Source organism: Lissotriton vulgaris, chromosome 6 (assembly GCF_964263255.1).
Source record: "Lissotriton vulgaris chromosome 6, aLisVul1.2, whole genome shotgun sequence".
Lineage (NCBI taxonomy): Eukaryota > Metazoa > Chordata > Amphibia > Caudata > Salamandridae > Lissotriton > Lissotriton vulgaris.
Genome location: NC_141694.1, coordinates 1,120,014,305 through 1,120,035,528, shown reverse-complemented (window position 1 = coordinate 1,120,035,528; position 21,224 = coordinate 1,120,014,305). Strand labels below are relative to the sequence as shown.

At 47.2% G+C, this 21,224-nt stretch overlaps 1 protein-coding gene across 3 annotated transcripts in view; it reads left to right on the top strand.

Moving 5' to 3' along the window:
- Positions 1 to 21,224, top strand: part of AHCTF1 (AT-hook containing transcription factor 1) — a 1,100,496-nt gene that overhangs the window by 273,989 nt on the left and 805,283 nt on the right. For all 3 annotated transcript variants that reach the window (XM_086927206.1, XM_086927204.1, XM_086927205.1), the window contains exon 21: positions 7,770 to 7,960. In XM_086927206.1, coding sequence (XP_086783332.1) covers positions 7,770 to 7,960 — 191 coding nt within the window. The remainder of the gene's footprint in view (positions 1 to 7,769; positions 7,961 to 21,224) is intronic.

Here is a 21,224-nt window from a genome sequence, read left to right as displayed (position 1 = left end):
CACTCGCTGGGGTTTTCCATCAACGTGCCGAAGTCACACCTGTGCCCCTCTCAGGAGATCCTTTTCATCAGAGCGGTTCGGGATACTCAGGCTCTGATTCCAATCTTTCAACCTTTATCCAGCGTCTCGGTCAGGTTGATGCTGCGGCTCCTGGGGCTAATGACCTCCTGCATCCTTCTGGTGCATCACGCCTGGTGGCGGATGCGGGCTCTGCAGTGGGACCTGAAGTTTCAGTGGGCACAGCATCAGGGCAACCTGTCCGACCACTTCCAGATCTCGGAGGGCACGGCAAGACAGTTGCAGTGGTAGCTCACGAACCCCGATTGGGTCAGCGGCAGATCTTTCTCCCTACTCTAACCAGAGCAAATAGTGGTGATGGATGCTTCCCTCCTGCAATGGGGGGGCCACAACGGAGGGAGGGAGAGCAGAGGCCGCTGGTCTCCAGCAAAGTCCCGGCTCCACATCAACCTTCTGGAGCTGCGGGCGATCCGGCTTGCACTGAAGGCATTCCTTCCCTCTGTTTTTAAACAACAGAAGAGTGACAACTCAATAAAGGACAACTTCATAGTAAAGTGTCTAAAGAGAGAAGAAAAAGAAAGTGAAAAACTCCAAAGGGGAGGGACACCGCAAAAGAAATTTTTAAGAACCCTCACTCACCAACCTAGTGGTGACATGCTTCATCACTGGGTTCCCACTGGAAAGACCTAATGTCTTTCCAGTGTGCTTCAACGCCTGTGTTACAGCGGAGCTGGTTTAGTGTGTGTTGAAGGTGTTTTAGTGAAGCCAAATTAAGCTAAGTGAGTGCAAAAATAGAAAAAAATAGAAAAAAATATAATTAAAAAGTGCAAGCCCGTGACTTTCAAATATTTTATTACTTGTCCGGTCTGCACTGGTTAAAAACAAGGGTGAATGGACCATAGGTATGGCCTTAATTATGGTAGACCCCTAGTCCATATAGGTAAATTTGGTCGACATGTTTCTGCTTTTATCGAGCCCGAGTCGCTCAGCTTTCTTCAGGACCTTAATCGTGTGATCCTCCGGTGGTGTACACGCCCTAAGGTGCACCCTGCCGTGAGGAGAAAGTGTAAAAAAAAAAAAAAAAAAAAAAAAAAAAATTTCGGAGAAATAATCTGTTCTTCCAAAAAAGTATTTTTATACTCGTGGCATTCAAGCCTCATATAACTCACGTAGCAATTTTGCTGGAGTCATGTACAGGAGGTGTGTCGATATCGGACCTCATGGGCACATAACGCGGTGTGAGGTAATCTTCACGCTGCAATTTTCCTGCAGGCGGCTCCCCTCTATGGACCTAATCAGGCACCACCGCGGCCCGGACTGAACCAGGGAAGTGTAGTGCAGGTGTTCACGGACCATGCCAACGCCATGTGGTACTGCAACAAACAGGGCGGGGTGGGGTCGTCTACCATTTGTCAGGAGGCTCTGTGCCTCTGGCAATGGCTGGAACACCAGGGCGTCACCCTGGTGGTTCAACACCTGGCAGGTTCCCTGAACGCCAGGGCGGACGAACTCAGCCGCCGGTGCATGATGAATCACGAATGGCCTCTGAACTCGGACGTGGCGCAAGGCTTCTTTCAGCATTGGGGAGAGCCTTGGTTAGATCTATCCGCCACCGAAGAGAACGCACAATGTCATCAGTTCTGCGCGTTGGAATTTCCAAGGCGGAACTCGCTCTGAGACGCTTTTCGTCGCGAGTGGAGCTGCGGTCTGTTGTACGCCTTTCCGCCTATACCACTTATGCCCAGAGTGCTGAAGAAGATCAGGCGAGACCGGGACCAAGTCATCCTTGTGGCTCCGGACTAGGCACGGAGATACTGTTATCTTGAGCTACTCAGCATGTCAGTCCATCCCCCGATTAGTCTTCCTCTTCAGGAGGACCTTCTGTCGCAGTAGCAGGGGACGACCCTCACCCGAACCTATCCAGCCTCCACCTCCATGCTTGGAGATTGAGCGGCGGCAGTTGAGGCCATTTGACTTGCCTCCTGAAGTTTGTGACGTGATTCTGGCAGCCAGGCATCCCTCCACAAAATCGGTATATGCCTGTAGGTGGAACAAATTTGTGGCATGGTGCACAGCAAAGGCTGTGGATCCACTTTCTTTCTGAGGTTCTCCTCTTCCTCCTTTCTCTTGCCCAGCAGGGCTCTGCTCTGGGCACTCTTAAGGGCTACCTCGCTGCCATTTCAGCCTTCTTGAGGCTTCCTGATCAGCCTCCTCTTTTCAAGTCCCCTGTTGTAAATAGATTCTTGAAAGGCATCATGCACATGTTTCCTCCTGTTCGTTTCATGATGCCTCAGTGGGACTTGAACCTTGTTCTAACCTATCTGATGTGCGCTCCTTTCAAGCCACTTCACAAATGCCTCTTCGTCTCCTGACCCTCAAGACTACATTCCTGGTTGTCTTCACCTCTGCCAGGAGAGTGAGTGAGATCCAGGGTCTATCTTCTAAGCCTCCTTTCCGTTCTGTCCATCCGGACAAAGTTGTTTTAAAAACTCGTCCTTCTTTCCTGCCCAAGGTGGTTACGGCCTTTCACATCGGGCAGTCACTCACCTTGCCCACCTTCTTTCAGCCTCCGCATCCTTCGAAGGAGGAAGAGAGGCTCCACCGTCTGGACCCAAAACGTGCGCTCTCCTTCTACCTTGATAGCACACGCCAGTTCTGGGTGGACGACCAGCTCTTTGTTGGTTACGTGGGCGTGAAGAAGGGACGGGCGGTGCACAAACGAACCATCTCTCGGTGGGTCGTGTTGTGCATTAAGGTCTGTTACTCCTTAGCTAGAAAGGAGCCCCCTTTTGGGCTGCGGGCCCATTCCACTCGGGCCACGGCAGCTACTACTGCCCTGGGTCGAGGAGTCCCCTTGCAGGACATCTGTCAGGCAGCTACTTGGGCCTCGCTGCACACGTTCGCTTGACCCTACTGCCTGGACAGCCAAGTCTGAAGAGATGGCTTCTTCGGCCGTTCCGTTCTCCAGGACTTTCTGGTGTGATCTTGGTTCGCAGACCCACCACTGGGGTTGGTATTGCTGGGGCATCTATTATAAGGTAAGGAATCTAACACTAACCTGTTTCTTTCAGATGCACAAGTTACTTACCTTCGGTAACGATATATCTGTAAGAAACAGTAGTTAGTTTTAGATACCGTACCGCCCCACCCATCCTCCCCGTTCTGCGAACCGATATCTAGAGTTAAGGACATCCATTTCAGGGCCCTAGTTTCATGGCACCAGTGTCGGACTCTGGCATGGCTGTGCGTTCCTGGCGTGGAAAGCTATGTACAAGAACTGATGTCAGTGCGCGAGGGCGGCGTCTAAGTACTCCGACGTCATCCCGGCGATCACGACGCCGACGACTGACGCGGAGCCGCAGACGACGTCTACCGACGCGCAGGGGTACTACTACGCAAAACTTTCCGGATCTAGTTAGATGTCTGGGGATATTTTTTAAGGTAAGGAATCTAACACTAACTCCTGTTTCTTACAGATATATCGTTACCGAAGGTAAGTAACTTGTGCGTCAAGTGATCTATTGGAGCGCCATGCTTTACACCAAACTCACCCCTAGCTGTCATCAGCACACAGCCCACATTTCTTTCTGATTTATGTAAACCAATGTTTAATAAACAAAGGGATGATTATTAATGCTTTAAAAAAACAAGTGCTATGGAGGGAGTTGAAATCAGGGCAAGTGGGCGTGAAAAATGGTACCCTCACATTGAGTGCAGTGGGCGGGCACAGATCATATTTAATTAAGCAGTGCTTGGTCCCTGCTCGACAAAAAGGACCGGATATTATGTTTGGCCAGTATAGGCCAACTAAAGGGGTTCAAAGAAGAGGGACCCTGCAGCCATCAAATTGTCAGCAGCGGGAAGGCTCCAAGCTCTTTTTGTAAACAATGGTGTCTCGCAAGTGAGACGCATGCACTAGCAGGAATAGGTAGGTGCGCTCTTGCAGGCTCAAACCTAAAAGTGGTTTTTATGCCAGAGTTCTTTAGTTATGGCCCGTTACTTGCCCTGTGCAAGATGAACAGCGAACGTAATGAGTGCCACAAGCGTACTGTAGGAAATCATACTCTAGTTTTAACATGGTTTTGGCATGTATCCCTACATGGGTAGACAATATTCACAACAGAATTTTACTGACACGACTGAGGCTAAACACTGTAAATTTTGTGGTCACTTTTCCTGACCCTAGTCTTTCCCATGCCAGCCTACCAGCACATCCATGAGACTCGTTCTCCTTAAAGTCTAATGCATTTGATACTTTTTTGTAAATTCTGTGTGCTGATTAGGACGTGTTTACTGGTGCCAATTTTGAGACGCACGAATATCAGGCAATGTAGACCAGTCCTTCTTTCTATCTAGTCATTGCAATTGAAAGATGTAAATGTACAGGAATTTATAGAGCGCAAATCACCGAGCAGTTTCTAAGCGCTTGCTTAGGGAACCCGTCCTGGTATTCCCCTGTGGGATAACCCCAGCAGGGTATCCGCAAGGTGAAAGCCAGGCATCCCGCCGCGAGGGGCCGTTGTGGAGATTAAGCAAGCTATTGCCCAGAGTCGCAGAGTGTGAACCCATGAATCGAGTAGGCACCAGAGCGAGAATTGTCGAGTCCATGGACATTTTAGGACTCAAGACCCCGCCAAGCCGGGAATTGAACCCTGGTCCCAGGCTGCCTCCTCTAACCAGTGAGCCACACTTCTCCACATAGATATTTGTCGAGTGTGGCTAACTCCATTCAAACTGCCATCAGATGGCGGAGGACACTATGATACGATTTTCTGCCCCCTTCGCACGTGTTAATTTTTGTTACTATATTGGGAAGTGTTTTTTAATTGTTTTTAAAACTCAGATGTAGCAATTTGTATAGTTAAAAAATATATATTTTATGTGTGCGTATTTTGGTATTGTTCGGTGATATTGTTGGGTGTGGAACTGTCTTTCAAATGGTTTGTTGGCTTTGCGTGCAATTGTGAGAAAGTGCCCTTTTTCTTGCATGGTATGTCCCCACTTTTTGCTGAATTGCTGATTTTCTTTGACTGCCCAATCAGGTTCCCAGGGCCTATGTTCCTTCCCTAAAACTGCATTGAAGCCCAAACCCCATTGGCATATCTGGCCACATGCCAGCTCCTGGTAAATGGTGCCATAGGTAACCAAGGCACTCTGACCAGAGAAGGCCTCTAAGGGCTGCAGCACTTATTGTGTCACCCTTAGAGGTCCTGTACCCTGACACTCACACACTACCTTTGCAGGCTGCGTGTCTTGGTGCAGAACAAAGTGAAGAGTCGACATGGCACACATCCCTGGGTGCCATGCCCACAAACCACTGCCCTAGCATATATCAGTCACCCCTCTAGCTGGGTGCCCTATGCCAGTGGTGAGGGTACAGATGCATGAGCCCTGTACCCCTACAGTACCCAGGTCCATTCCTGGGCACTGTAAGTGCAGTCCTGCCATTAAGAGTATATGGTGCTGGGAGTTTGTCATTACGAACTCCACAGCACCATAATGGCTACACTGTAGACTGGGAAGTTTGTTATCAAGCTTCTCAGCACATTGAACCCACACTGATGCCAGTGTGGGATTTAATGTAAAATGCACAACAGAGGGCATCTTAGAGATGCCCCTTGAAACTCAGCCAACTCCTAGTGACCTGACTGAGTGGCTGCTTAGAGTGCCACTACCAGACAAGTTTCTGGACACCCGGGTAGAGAGCTTGCTGCTCTCTGGGGCCTGAAACAATGCACATCCGGGTCGAGGTGCCAAGCCTCCTCCCCAAGGATGTGCCGGGTTCACGAAGGAGAAGCTTCAGAGGCATGCCGCCTTTGTAAACCTCTCTAGACCATTTGCTGCTTTCAGCAACTGGCCCCCACTGGTTCTACCCCCCACTTTGGGCGGGAGACCCGGTGGGAAAAAAAAGTGAGGAAGAGAGGTGTGCCCACCTCTGCCAACTCCACCCCTAAGGTGGGGGACGCGAGGTGAAGCACAACCTCGAGTACCCGCCATCGTGAGGATGGTGGTGTCCTAGCCAACCAGGGGCAGGCTTCTTCCTCGCTCCCCCTGGAAAGTCCCTGGCTGATGAGGATTATGAATCTGAAACCGGTCCCAGGATGCTTGTTTCCGGTCCAGGGAAGACATGACTTGGCAGTTCGGGCTGGACTGTTCCCATGAGGCACAGGGTCAGACTGATTTGCATATGGCCATGTCGGAACTGGGGTGGCTGAGTGAGCTAAAGAATGGTGATGGATTAAACCCAGATCAGTTGACTGGGTGTGAGTGTTTGATTTGCTCAAATGCTCCGTCCATCATCCCCTTTTGTAACCCCCTGGAAAGTGGCTGAATAGGGGGTGTACCCTCCCAGGGTAGGGACTCATTGGTCCCTGCCCTTTCCCTTCTGTAACGCCCCTAAATTTAGTATTTAGGGACACCCTTAACCTTCCTTCGTCCGATCCAGCCTACCTACAAGAAGAAAAGAATAAGGACGAAGAGCTGTGCAGAGCTAACAAGAGGATGACACCCTCTGATTTGGCCCCAGCCCTACAGGCCTGTCTCCCCTCAAACCTGCTTCTGCAAAATCCCGGCGTGTCCAGCAGCCAGCAACCTCACAAACCCGGAGGACCTGCCCGCCTGCCTTCACTTTCTAGACTGTTTCTCCCATGAACACCGGACGTGTTTAAAACTGCAGCTTCTGGTGCAAGCCAGAAACCGCAAATCCAGCCCTCGCTGCACCTGCCGAGCCCGGCTCGAGCTAGAGGGGTAAAATACAATGAGGAGGTCCCCCTGGCGATCCTGACCCGAGATCCGGCAACCCCTGAACTGCCTCAAGCCTCCAGACGATGCCTGCAGCCTCAATCCAGAGGACCCCCCTACCACCCTACCGCGACCAGAGCGGATAAAATAATCCAACTTGCCTTGAACTAAACCCTTGGAGCTTTGCTCCCACAACCTCGTGGCCTGCTTACCAGCAGCCACCAACCGGAGACCCCCTATCCCCCATTGGATATGGATAACATTGGGCCTCAACACTCTGCACCCGGCCGCCTGAGTTCCGCTGAGGGTGCAACAGTGCATCACTGACCCTGGGAGACCCCTGAGTCTAACCCCAGAACCTTAACTTCCACAGTTGTTTACTTACCTGCAAACCGATAACCTGTTTTTCCTCCATAGGATAACATTGACAATTTTCCCTCCAAAAAACGACTTAAGTGTGGAGTTTTGAAAACGAAAGATATTCCTTAAAAATTGCACGAATAACAAAAACGCATTTACTCACTGCTCCCCTGTAAATCAAACAAAGTACCATTCCTATTGAATTTTCAAACAGTTCTATATCCAGTACCTTATTACTGAAAATTATTTAAAGCTTACCTGTTCCAGGTTTGCTTGGTTCTAAAAATAAACAGTATATTATTTATACCAAAACAATTTGCTGACTGATTGTGTACATCAAATGCTTAACACTGTTCTCTGATACTGCCTTACTGCTTGGCCACGCTACCACTTTAAAGAGTAAGGTTCTATCTTACTTTAACCTCTGCCTACCTCTGTGGACACTTGGACTCTATACACACTATACCTCATTTTGGTGTAGTATATATAGAGCCAGTTTCTTACAGCAATTTTTTTTTAATGCATTTTGTGCTTTTAGGTTTAAACTGTTAAACAAATATATAACTTTTAATTGACAATCTGAATTGCAGAAACATGGAATTTGTTTAACTTCTCTCAGTCAACTGCATTTCTGCTTTGAATTTGTACAGAATTCTTTAGATGGCATACTTCATCCAGCCACCTGCAGGTCCTTGTTGACATTGTACCATACACGAATTATCCACGCCTTGATGTGTCAAGGGGAATACCAGCAAGCTCTGCGTTACATACAGATGATGAAGCCTCCATTAACTAGCAGCAGTGAGGTTACCCTTCATCTCACAGTTTTGCTCTACAATAGGTATGTGTAATTTGATCTTTTGAATCTTCTAATTCATTGAGAAGGAAAACTTGGATGCTCACGTAAATTGATTTTTTTGGTTTTGAAGTTTGTAAGTTTAGAATGCAGTCCTTATGAAAGTATTAGATTTTTTTTCTATAAACTCAAAATATCTTACACCCCACATCAGTTTTCCTTCAACCTCCCTGCCCCTTTCTATTCCTTATTATGTTCTCTGCAAGCTTTACCTTTTTTGCCAAAAATGTGACTGCGGCTCCTCTTAGATTGAGTTCTTCTGTATAACAGTGGAGATGATTTCCCTGCGGTTTCAGTTACAGTTGATTTTCTTTTTTTAATTGCCACTTTTTTCTGATTCTTTCTGATTGCACAAGACTCCAAATAATATACAGTTTGTAGATCCCAGGTACTCTTGTTGAGCTGGCACAGTTTTTATTTTCTGTTTAGAATCACTGTGTGATATATAAGTGTAGTGCCATAGAGAAATGTGTCCTTCGGTCTAGCCTAGAGACTGTTTTAGCTGTGCTGCTAGCATACTGTTTTCCCCACAGAAAATCACCCCTCGTACCTTCCTTGCACAGAAGCCAAGCACTCACGGAAAATCACAGGATTTTGTGTTTATTTCCTGATTACAACACCAGACTCATTTCGGCAGTTGCCTTTCTCAATGGTGAATGCTGAAAACGGCCATTTTTATTTACATTTTCAAACTCTGCCAGTGTCACTGGCATAAAGAAGGGACCAGCGTTTCTTTGTTAAATGGTAGTGCCATTTTTTTTAACATATTCCACATGAATGCTTATTCATAAATATGTAATGCAAGACTACATTCAATTCATAATTTTATGCGTTAATAACATTAAAAACAGTAGATATCTTCTGTTTGAAACATAGCAATCCCGCCCTGTATGAGCCTCAGACTTCGTCCTAATAGCGCTTTTAGTGCAATATTGCTCCAATCCTTACAATGACGCGCTGAATGGGCCGGTGAGTTCCCTCAGCAGTTAATTCATTCGTAAGGTTACAATGCAATTCCATTTAAAGTTATTCTGCCCTGAATGGGCTTTTAACCAAACTCCTCCAAGCCCTCACCCTCCACACATATCCTCATCCAAAAAGGTTACCCATTAAATCCATGAAAAGCTTACAAAAACAAGACATTTCCCCATACACTTACCAGATAAAATGATGATATGACATTCAATCCAATCTACTAAAGAAAATCACTTGTAAAAAATCTCTCATCGACACTGTGATCCACTGATTATTCTTTACATAACCTAATGCTTATATTGAAATCCAGAAGCTCATTCCCCAAGATGCACTGACAGTTCCACAGGTCCACACAAAGACCATTAGGGGTCTTTGTGTGGAGATCAATAATGTACCTAGACTCCAATCTTCTAAATCTTAACCTTCTCTCACTACCCCTTAAATTCGCTGGTTCATGGTCCAAAGCAAAATATGTCATGAAGCTACTGTCACTCTTATGCTCTGCCTGAAAATACCTTGCCACCGGATATGTGATGTCACAGTTCTTTATTGCCCTTGTGTGCTCTAAGATACGCTTTTTGGTTTGATTTATGGTGTTCCCAATGTATCTGAGCCCACAAGGGCATGTAAGGCAGTACACTGTGTACTGTGTGCTACACGTGATGAATTTTCTAATCCAACTTGGTTTCTCAAAGCCTGGTACTGTGTATGACAACACTCTTTTGCTCTTTACACAGGCATCGCTGCACACGTTCACTAAACACTACTGTCTGGACAGCCCAGACCAGAGAGACCGCTTCTTTGACCCTTCTGTTCCCCGGTATTTTCTGGTGTGATCTTGGTCCGCAGACCCACCACCGGGGTTGGTATTCCTGGGGTATCTATTCTAAGGTAAGGAATCTAATACTAACCTGTTTCTTTCAGATGCACAATTTTCTTACCTTCGGTAACAATATATCTGTAAGAAACATTAGTTATAGATTCCTTACCGCCCCACCCATCCTCCCTGTTCTGCGAACTGATGTCTAGGGTTAAGGACATCCTTTCAGGGCCCTAGTTTTGTGCACCAATTGTCTGTGTCTTGCATGGCTCTGCATTTGTGCGTGAGAGCGGCGTCTAAGTAGCTACTGCAACATAATCCCAGCGACCACGACGACGGACGTGAGGTTGACTGACGCCACCTTGCGATGCAAAGAGGTACTGCTGCCGAAGAAACTTTCCAGATTCAGTCTGACGCCTGCGAGTATTTCTAAGGTAAGGAATCGATAACTAACTAATTGTTCCCGAAGGTAAGTAATGTGTGTGTGTGTGTGTGTGTGTGTGTGTGTGTGTGTCTGTGTGTGTGTGTGTGTGTGTGTGGGGGGGGGTTTGTGTTACTATCCTTGTGGGGACTTGGGTGTGATAACACACTCACGCTGTGGGGACTGGAGTGCACTGTGGGGACTTGAACCAAAGTCCCCACAAGGCAATGTCTTCTAAATGATAAAAAATGGCTTAAGGAACATCTGTGTCAATTTTTACAACTTTAAAAAAAATTGCCTTGTGGGGACCTGTGTTACATCAAGTGTGTTTATATTTGTGCTCAGCTCTGCCCCCGTAGACCGGTGATGGTACTGCAGTCCTAAACACACTTTGCATTTTAAACACACTTTGCTCACCAGAATCTCATGCTAGCAGCACAAGGGACAGACATTTCAAAGGAAAGCTGCACAGTCCTGTAATTATTCAAATATTTTCATGAAAATTAACCTTTCTATTTATTAAAAATATTTTTTTATTTGCATGAAGCTATTTTAATTTAGACTTTTTGTGTCTGAAAATAGTTTGTGGTATTATAAATATAGCTAAAAGCAATTAGGGTCAATTTCTAATCCCAAAATACTTCACAATTGCCTTTTGATATGTAGCTGCAATTAAAGAATAATGGTGCAGTGCACTGAAATAGGACGGGGCGCGGGGCCATAAACCATAGCTCTCCCACACCAACCACCATAAGGTATGGCAGACAGGAACTGCTTGACATCCAACCCAATACGCCCGCGTGCTGCAAACACTCTATGAATGCTCTTTTGCTAAAGTCTTGTACCTTATGCACTTTTGTCCCGGGCAATCCTGCCACCATTACTAGTACGACCAACACAATTAAAGCAGCCCTGCTTAACTGCAGATCTCTTCGAAAACACCGTATAGAAATCTTTCACTTACTTGAGGATCATGACATCAACATCCTGTTTCTCACGGAAACATGGCTGGATGAATACTCAAACCCAGATATCATTCAGGCCCTTCCTCCCGGATACTCCCTCTCCAGACTGGATAGGAATGACGGTAGAGGTGGTGGCATTGCCATTGCTATTAAAGCCCCTCTAGTATGTACCCTCTCTCCTATCTCGGTTGACCATAGTGAAGCTGGCTCTTTCACCATCAATACCGGTCCCAACCACTCTATCTCAGGCATCCTTGTATACCGTCCTCCCGGAAGGCTATATGATTTCACTTCCACTCTCATGGAAGCCTTAACCCATCTAGCACTGAGAAAATCTCGAGTATTAGTGCTAGGAGACTTAAATGCTCATTTTGATGACCCCCTAGATAAGGAAGCGACAGATATTAAATCTGAGCTACTCTCTTTACAACTAGAATTAACCCCTTCCATGCTGATGACGAACCCCAGCCGTCATGCACTACGGTGCTCGTGTGCTGATGACGGCAGGGGTTCGTCATGGCCCGCCCCTGTTCGTGCTGCTTCAGCACACCAGGGGAATCGCGGCCGCATCGAAGGGGCTACAAAATAACGAGCCGTCACACCAACTAGGACATCTATTGGACCCAGTTTTTGGGAACTGGAAGGGAGTTCAGACCCTACCTCCCCAGCCTATACCATGGTCTGATCATTTTATCATCCCTATACTATTCCAACTAGTTAGGACTGAGCATCATAACCAAAGCTCTCAACGTTATAAACGAAGGAAATGGAAGAATTTCTCGGCAGATTTGTTTACTAAAATTGTCCAGGATGCAGGGCCTCCTAGAGGAACTGATTGTGAGACAGCACATAAGCACCTTCTAAACTGCATCACAAAGGCTCTTGACAGCACAGCCCCGATTCGCACCGTAACCAATGCCATGAGAACTAAAAAAACGGCTCCCTGGTTCAGTCAGGAGCTTCAGACTCTTAAAACGGCTTGTAAAAAGCTCGAAAGAGTATGGCGTCACAAATTCTGCACAGAAATCAAAGCCCAGTATAAAGCAGTGCAAAAAGAGTATAACAAAAAAATACGCTTATCCAAGACAGCTCACTATAACAACCGAATCTTGGAAGCGGAAAACTCCTCTAAGGAGCTCTATCAAATCTACAAAGAAATCTCAATAATCGACTCTAACTCCTCCTCTCAGAATGACTCCGTGGAAACCTGCAATAAAATTGCCAAGTATTTCTCAGGAAAGATTACTAACATTTATGCCAGCTTCTCCAGCAATATAAAATCTGGCACTGAATTCACAGAGAATGAAGATCACATACGTACTCAAGTCAGTTTATGTTCATTCTCTGTTCCTCCCGTTGAAACACTGGCTAAAATGTGCAAAAGCATTAAATCTGGCTCTCCATGAGACCCTGCGCCACCTAAAATCTTGGCTGAGACCATCTCTGTGTTAGAGCCCCATTTTAGACACATGCTTCAAGTATCTTTCTCTACTGCCTGTTTACCTATTGAATGGAAACAAGCCATAGTGCTCCCAATAAAAAAAAAAGCCTAATATGAGTCAGGACATACTGGATAATTTACGCCCAATCTCCCTGCTACCCTATCTAGCAAAATTAGCAGAGAAAGTAGCCAATGTCCAACTTATGGCCCATCTCGAAGCCCAGAATGCTTTTCATGTATCGCAGTCAGGCTTCAGATCGAGCTTCTCTACTGAGACAGCTCTCCTGAGAGCAACTGAAACTCTACGGGAAGGAGCTGATGAGGGCAAGACCATGGCTCTCATCATGCTGGACCTCAGTGCCGCGTTTGACACTGTAGCGCATTCCATCTTGCTACAGTGTCTAAACAGAGCGGGGGTCACCAAAAAGGCGCTGGGATGGCTGAAGGCCTTTCTTACCAACAGGAGCTTTCAGGTCCAAAGAGGAACTTTTCTCTCGGACAGTATGACGCTAGAACAGGGGGTACCTCAGGGCTCTGCCCTGAGTCCCACCCTGTTTAACTTATACATGGCACCACTGGCAGAAGTGGTACAATCGTTCGGCGTAGAGCTTGTCTCTTACGCCGACGACACTCAACTTCTAATCTCCCTGTCCCAAGCTCCCTCCTCTGAGGCTGACAATTTCAAATCCTGCATGTGCAAGCTTGCCGCATGGATGACTGAACACTGCCTTAAATTAAATGGCACAAAAACGGAGGTACTTATAATAGGTGGAAATGACACAAAATGGACGAAAGAGTGGTGGCCCACCTGTCTGGGTCCCTTACCTACTCCCAACCAGGAAGCAAAAACTTAGGTGTCTGGATAGACAACAAGCTCTCTTTTGACAGCCATGTCAAAAAAACAGTAGGTAAGTGCTTTGGAGTCATGAAAACCCTCAATCGTACCCTGGATCTGCTCCCGCTGAATTCCAGGCGTACCATGACTCAGGCACTTATCACCTCCCGAATAGATTATGGGAATGTGCTGCTGCTGGGCACGTCCGCAAAAAACATCAGAAGATTACAAGTCTTGCAGAACTCAGCAGCTCGCCTAGTGCTAAGACTTCCCCGTAGAGCTCCCTCCAGGCCTTCCCTGGCCACCCTCCACTGGCTGCCCATTAGCAAGAGGATACTATTCAAAGCACTCCTCTGGTGCCACAGGATTATTCACCAAAAAGCCCCTTCCTACCTGTCCGATCTGGCATTACTGTATGAGCCCAACAGATCTCTTAGATCTAAAGGAATGGGCTTGCTTAAAACATCTCTCCCTAAAAGAGCTAGAATGGGAGGTAGGTCCTTCCGCACTCTGGCAGCCAAGAAGTGGAATATCCTCCCCACGAACATCAGACAAGAAACGAACGAGGCATCTTTCAGAAAGTTGCTGAAAACCCATTTATTTACTCTTTAGTGGTATCTATCTCTGTCTCTCCTCCTAAAACTCTCTCTCCACAGCGCGGGGACACGCCGGGAGGCGTCACCAGGCGCTTTACAAACCCCTTCAATAATAATTAATATAAACTGATCTGATCGTTTTTTGCAAATAACCTTGCGGCATCAATGCCTATTGTTGCATTTCAATGCTTGTATCAGGAATTCAGAGATTTTGTGGTGCGTTGCCTTTGTTCACATACTAAAATGCACTATGGAATATGTTCTTTTAGATAATGGCTGGAAGTGTGTGAGTGACTAGAGCTATATTGCGCTATGGGCTACGTTCTTGCATACAGTGAACGGAAGCAATGTTATGCCCGCAGCATGGGGAAGTATATTTTTAACAGACAAGGGATGTCTTATAAAATTAGTGAATTATTAAAAGATATATTCGAATATCATAATATTTATTTTGAGTGATTTAATGAGCAGAACAATATACAGAGAATATAGCAAGCACCAGGAATTTGTGACATGGGACAGTGTGGGATGCGCAAATTGCCGTCGTGCCTAGTTGTTTGATACCTTTGCAGTAGGTCAGAGTCCCCGAGCATCTTTTTTAGGACTACAGAGTTAAACAGTTTTTGAATTTCTGCCTTTACAAGTATTATGTTAGAATTGTGACAATTATGGAATTCTTTTGTAGGAACTGATTTGATTACGTGCACTTAAACAAAATTTGACTACATGATGTTGATTGGCTGAGTATACCACATGTATGTTCAGCCAGACTTAAAAATGCACTGCTTTGTCATGATGACATTCATACAAAGATGCCAAGCCATAGTCCTAGCCACACTTTGCATTTAAATACACTTTGCTCAACAGAAACACATATTAGCAGCATGAAAACAGACTTTTCAAAGTAAAAGCTGCACTGCACTATATTTATCAAAGTATTTTTCATTCAAATGAACCGTTTCTCTATTTAATAAAATAAACCTTTATTGACCTGAAGCTTTTGAATTTTGACATTTTGGGTCTATATGTTGTTAGTGGTTTTATAACATTGCTAAAAGCAATTGGGGTCAGTTTTGAAACCCAGAATACTTCACTGTTGCCATTGTATCCTTATTTGCAAATAAAGAATGATGGTGCAATAGACTGGGTCCAAAGAGAGTCGGCGTTCTGTTAGCTGAATCTCATGGGTAAGCATTGATTCAGCCCTGGTGAGGAAGGCGTCCAAAGTACCCACTACTCCCTTGCGCATGTTCATTCCAGAATCAAATGACCGTGAAGTAAATGCCAAGGAAGGAACAGATTGAATATAAAAGCGGTAGGGCTTGTTCAATGGGATAACATAACATGAGACTACAGTACCTGGAAAGCTAGAACATTCCCCTTCCAATCTGTAGAATCAGTGTCCGAGGGGTGGCCCAGCCCAGCCTACTCCAGGCTACGACGGGCGAGGACGGGCCCGCCCTTGGCCAGGGCTTCGCCCGGGTAAGCCCGCTCACGTCCTACGTAGGCGCCTCCTGGCGCAAAGATTGCTGGTGACTGTGGTCCAGTTGAAGGACTAAGTGCTCAGTGCTCCGCTCCACTACAAACAAGGGCTCCCACCCTGCGGAAGCTCGCAACCGCTCTTAAGCGCCACCTGGCGCGGCAGATATGCGTAGGGACCTCCTGGCGTAAAGATTGCCGGTGACTGTGGTCCCGTTGAAGGACAAAGTGCTCAGTGCTCCGCTCCGCTCCACTGCTAACAAGGGCTCCAATTGGAGCTATAATTATTCTAAAAATTCGGATTGCTCCGTACTCTTCCTCTACAATTCAGGATGGTACATTAAGCGCATTGTCAGGGGGCAGGAATATCCTTTAGTTACTCAAATTTACAAACGCCATGCATGAACAGATTATTCCTTAAGTGCCCAGGTACTGCCATTACATCTCAGTGATATCCAGCACAATGACAAGGATGCTCAAAATATAGCACTGTGCAATAATGCAGTGGCTGGCCAAGAAGACACAAAATGTGCTGATTGTAGCCATTATGATGCCGGGGACAACCACAATGCCAGGGTTGGCCACCATTTGGGAGACACCAACTGAATTCTGATTTCCATTTCAGATTATGTGAAGACCTCTTTGGACAGGACCAGAGTTGCTGAATTCTCACTGCTGGTTCGAACTGCTTCTTTTGACAGAGTTCATCACCACTCCCTTATAGTAAGCCCAGACGAACTTAGCCTCTGACTGATTCTCATCCTACCTTTCCATTAAACCCAGCATAATCTTGCTGCTCAATTCACACCACCATATGTCAACATTAATGATGCTGTTCCTAAAAACTCATTCATCACATTATTGCCTTTTAATGCCTACCCGAGACTACTACCTAAATTACTCAATATCCTCAACCTAATGTGCTAAAGGAGCACTGACCCCATGTAGGTCATCTTAAAGTTGAAACAACAGGGGGACCTGGAAACATCAGGACTAGACCACTGACTTAAGTCAATACCAATACAGAGTATTCTCCTTAAACTAAACTGGTCCAAAACAGAGATTTTATCCTAACATGAAGCAATTGGTAGAACTACTGGTCTACAAACATTTGAAATCAGGAATTTAGTGCAGCACCACCCATATTGACAAAAATGAGAAACCTTGGAGTGACTATCAATTGCAGCCTTTCCATGTTCCCTAAATGAACTAAGTCCCAATAAATGCTTTATACACCATACATACTCTATTATGATGTTTTCTGCATTCCACATTTACCTCACATGGACCTGGCTTCTATTTCACTCGACCTTTCTCCTCTTGATGATGCAAAGACACTAGTCCAGGCCTTGTTCGGACTGCTCTGAAGACTGAAATGAATCCATTTACATGACCACATCTACCCTGTCCTCCAGCGCTCTGTTGACTTCCAATTGCCAGACGCTCTGTTTTTAAGACTTAACTTCATTACCTACAGAGCCATCTACAGGAAAAGCCACTCAGAAATTAGAGCGACCAGGGGAATCAAAAACACATCATCCAATTGCTCGTAATGCCTCATGCCACAGAGTTTATGGGGGGGACTACCCCTGCTTTCAGCAGGCAAAGTTGCTGGGGGGGAAATTCAGGTCGTTGGAGGTATTGCAGAACCCATATTTCCGATGCTGAACGGTAACTTCAATTGTAGATCCCATCGGAATTAATGAGGCTAGTCATAGTTAGTGTTTCATTTTATTTCACTGTCCTTCCTCTCCTTTTGCTTCAGTACATGCCAATGCACAGCAACAATAAAAAGATAAAAACACAACTATGGTTCTCATGCATGACATTGAAACACTATTCAACTAAGCCACTTGACACCCACACTTCCATGAATTAGTATGCTACCCCTCTTAAAATGCACCTTGGTGCCTCATAAGTGAGTAAGTAATATATTATTGTAGTTAATTGGTGCATCATAAGTGGATTGAAACACTTTATAAATGCAACTGCAACACATTACCAAAAACAGCCAAAACACACTAAGTAGCAAACAAAATTCTTATGCAGCCCAAAAATATGCCATATACTCAACTATCACAGTGCTTCTTTTAATAGCACTCACCTTTTTCAAGTCCCTCAGCACTTCCTCTATTGATTCTGTTGGCTTTCAACAAGGTGATCATGGAGTGAGGATTGAAGTGAATCCCCTGTGTGTAGGTCCGCGAGTGTCAGGCACTGCCTCACTTGAATTTGATACGATTGTCAAAATGGTGTTGGATAGTAGAGGAGGGCGACTGTGGTGAACTGCCATTCATTGATGATTGACCAAAGAGCTGGAAATGCTGGGACAAGAAACCTTCAGGCCAGGCAGCTACTGACTGAGTAACATAGCTACCAGCAATTGTGGGTCACCATTCACCTTTACTGAGGAGGAGCAGGGCCTCCGGCATGATTCCGGGACCTAACATAGCAGAACCCCTCTGGGTGTTTCCCACAGCCTGTGGAAGGAGGCAAAACTGAGAAGGTCCAATGTAGGGAGACCCTTCACCTTAATATGGTGGTAATTCCTAGTGATAAGTGCTAATGGCCCTTGGTGGAAAAGGCAGAACTGAAGACTTGGAGGCAACTCAGGTCCCATAAATGAGAACCTATGGATATCTATGGGTTACGGTTGCTCTTATCTTTGGAGTCTTTGCCATCCTGAGGGAGGCAGATAGGATGCCTACAGGCAGACATAAGAAATCTGCTGATTGGGACAGGCAGCCTGTAGGAGAGTAGGGTCTGCAATCCTATGATCACCCAGATTTTTTGCTTTTGTCTCACTGGTTTACGACTTTCTCTGGCTGTGGGCCTGCTAATCAGACCCACAGCCTGGCTGTTCTCTTTCTAAATTACGACATGTACCCTAGGTGCATTTACCAATTGGTACTGGGCCACCTTATCAGACCCTGTAACTCAGGGCATAGGTGTACCCAGGGCCGCCAGGAGCTGCAGCATGTATTATGCCACCCCTGGCTGGCCGCCTAAATTTGACACAACTGGCTGCATGACAGCTGGGGCGAAGTCGTGTAATCACACTTTGCTTTAGATATAGTAGCCCTATATCTAACCATACAATGGACACTCGAGTTCCTATCAGCCACTCCTATGGCAGGCCTTGACAATCCTGAAGGCAGAGTGCATGGGCTCGTGCGAACTAGGCTCTGGCCCGAGCCGAGCCCGGTTGCAGCTTGCGGAACCAAGACCCAATGGCTGTTCCATGATAACGCGTACCCCATCGGTAACTTCGGTGTCGCGTTATCAAGGCATGTTGAGTAAGGTGTCATACGAATCGGGATGCTGCCCTCTCACCAACCCTGGCGACGAGGTTAGCATTCCGCCCTTCTAGAGGGACACGACATGTACGTAACTGTGAACCCCGGTTAAAGCGAACTAAAGCCTCAGCTCCACAAAATGGATGCTGCCACCACAGACACGAGTCTAACCTCCTGCTGCTGGGAGTCCTTCCAGCGGGGAGAGCTTGGACAAAGGGTTTCCTGTCGAGGGCGGTGTTCGCACCGTCCCAGACAGGGTTTGTGTATTCTGGGTAGGTAGGGCTTTTGCGAGAAGGTGACTGCGGAGTGGCACCCCGGTGCTCACTACGCATCTGCCGGTCAGAACCAGTTGCAGGGGCGCCAGCCCTGGCCTGGGGAAAGTCCGGCAGGGGAGAGGGGTGTAACTACCCCCCTTCCTGGTCCCACCCTTAGGGCAGGACCTAGTCATGTACCCACCCCTTTCTTTAGGATAAAGGCCGGAGCGGGGACCCTTCCAGATTAGATCATCTTTGAATCAAGAACTACTTTCTACGAAAGGACACTCAAGACTCTTCTCAAGATTTCTCCCTTGTGACTAAGGAGTAGTCACCCTGCATCAGCGGGCACCATCTAAGAACTCTGCGGTTTGCTGCAAGTCCTTCCTCAAGGATCCGACGGCCCAGCTCGACGAGAACCGGCTTCCCTGGCACCTCTGACCTCTACCCACGTCATCAGCTCAGCTGTGATCTGTGGGTGCGACGAGACCTCGAGGGACCGGCCATCATCAGAACCTGCACGCTCTTAAACCAGCACGACCATCGAAGCGATTCCCTGGTGAGTGCTCTGGGGTCCGAGAAGCCCCGACCCTGAGCCGCTCCAGCACCGAAGTGCAGTCTCCCAGCATCTCCACGATCTGCGTGGGGCCCTTCTGCTCGCTGCTCAGCACGTTGTCTGGTCACTAGCCGCTGGCTTGTGCCCTTCTGTGACGACATCCGACAATCAACACTGCTGGTCTGGTTGCTCCAGACTGGCCCTTGCTTCCCTCTCTGCGAGAAGCACCCCGGACCCTCCTGGTCCACTCAAGACGCCATCTTAGGCCCACCACGTGGCCCTGAGATCTGCCAAGGCTTGTTGCCCCATCCTGGGCCCAGCGACGCCGACAGCATCATCCTTCGTGGGACAGCTCGCACCTCCGCCGTGGTCGCCGACAACGCCTCCTGGTCCGTGAGACTGCAGAGCCTAGCGTCGCCCACTCACCTGGTCGAGGTGACGGCCAACCGGTGCCATCCTGGTACCCTCTGACTACTGGCTAGTAGTACGAACTTGGTCCCCTCTGCTTTCAGGTATCAACAAACTCTGATCCAGGCTTGGATCCCTACGAACTATTCATCACTGGTCGCCGGCCAGCAACTCCTTTTCTTCCGGCTCCTGGCTCGTCAGCGAAGACCCCGACGCCTGTAAGACTTGTGCAGCCGCAGCCCTCGTGGCTAGGTAACTCGGCATTTCGGTGCCTGCATAGCCTCTTTACTCTAGGGTCCCGAGTCCCTCGCTTCCGACTTGCCTTATCGGGTCCGCCCGAGACCTTTTACTTTCCGTGTCCTCGGACACTTGTTTTAATTGTGCACTTGAAGTATTTTCCTAAGAGATTTGGTTTGTGCTTAGTACCCTGTCCTCATAAAGAGTCCAGGGCTGTTGTGAATCTTAATAAATATCCTGTTTATTTTCATAACACTTGTGTGGTGTCCTTTCACTGGGTGTTCAAGGGGTACATGTGTGGTAAACAGCTGGCTTAACGCGCCCTCTCGAGTCTTTAGCCTTAGACTGCTCGTATCCACGCTACTAGGATAGCTGGTCTATAGGTTGACTTACAACCAAACACCATAAGGGTCGTTGGAACGATACATAGCGAACGTTGCATATCGGGCCAACTTCTCACACAGCCCTTAAACACTGACACAGCATGGAGGATAGTGATGAGGAAGGAGGCAGTCAAGTATTGATTGGTGTCCATATAGAGGTAGCATAAGACTGTCATAAAGCAATTAATTCATTAATTAATTCATTAATTAATTGCAAGTTTATATAGCGCTAGGATCGACTCCCGGAGGAGTATCTCCGCGCTTCGACCGCTGCGAAACCCTTCCTGGCTTCCCTGAGAGATGGTCCCTTAGTGGGTATCTCCAGGGTGAGACCAGGCATCCCCGGCGGTCTGGGGGGGCCGTTAGTAAAGATGAGGCAAGCTAATGCCCAGAGTTGCCGAGTGTGATCGCTGATCAGAGTGGGCACAGAGGCGAGAGAATTATCGAGTCCGCTGACCCTGGTCCAGAAACCTGCCGCGTCGGGAATCGAACCCTGGTCCCAGGCCGTCCTCTGCTCTCGGGTCTGCCGCCTCTAACCAGTGAGCCACACTATGACGAAGGTACATCCTCTCACAAGAAGATA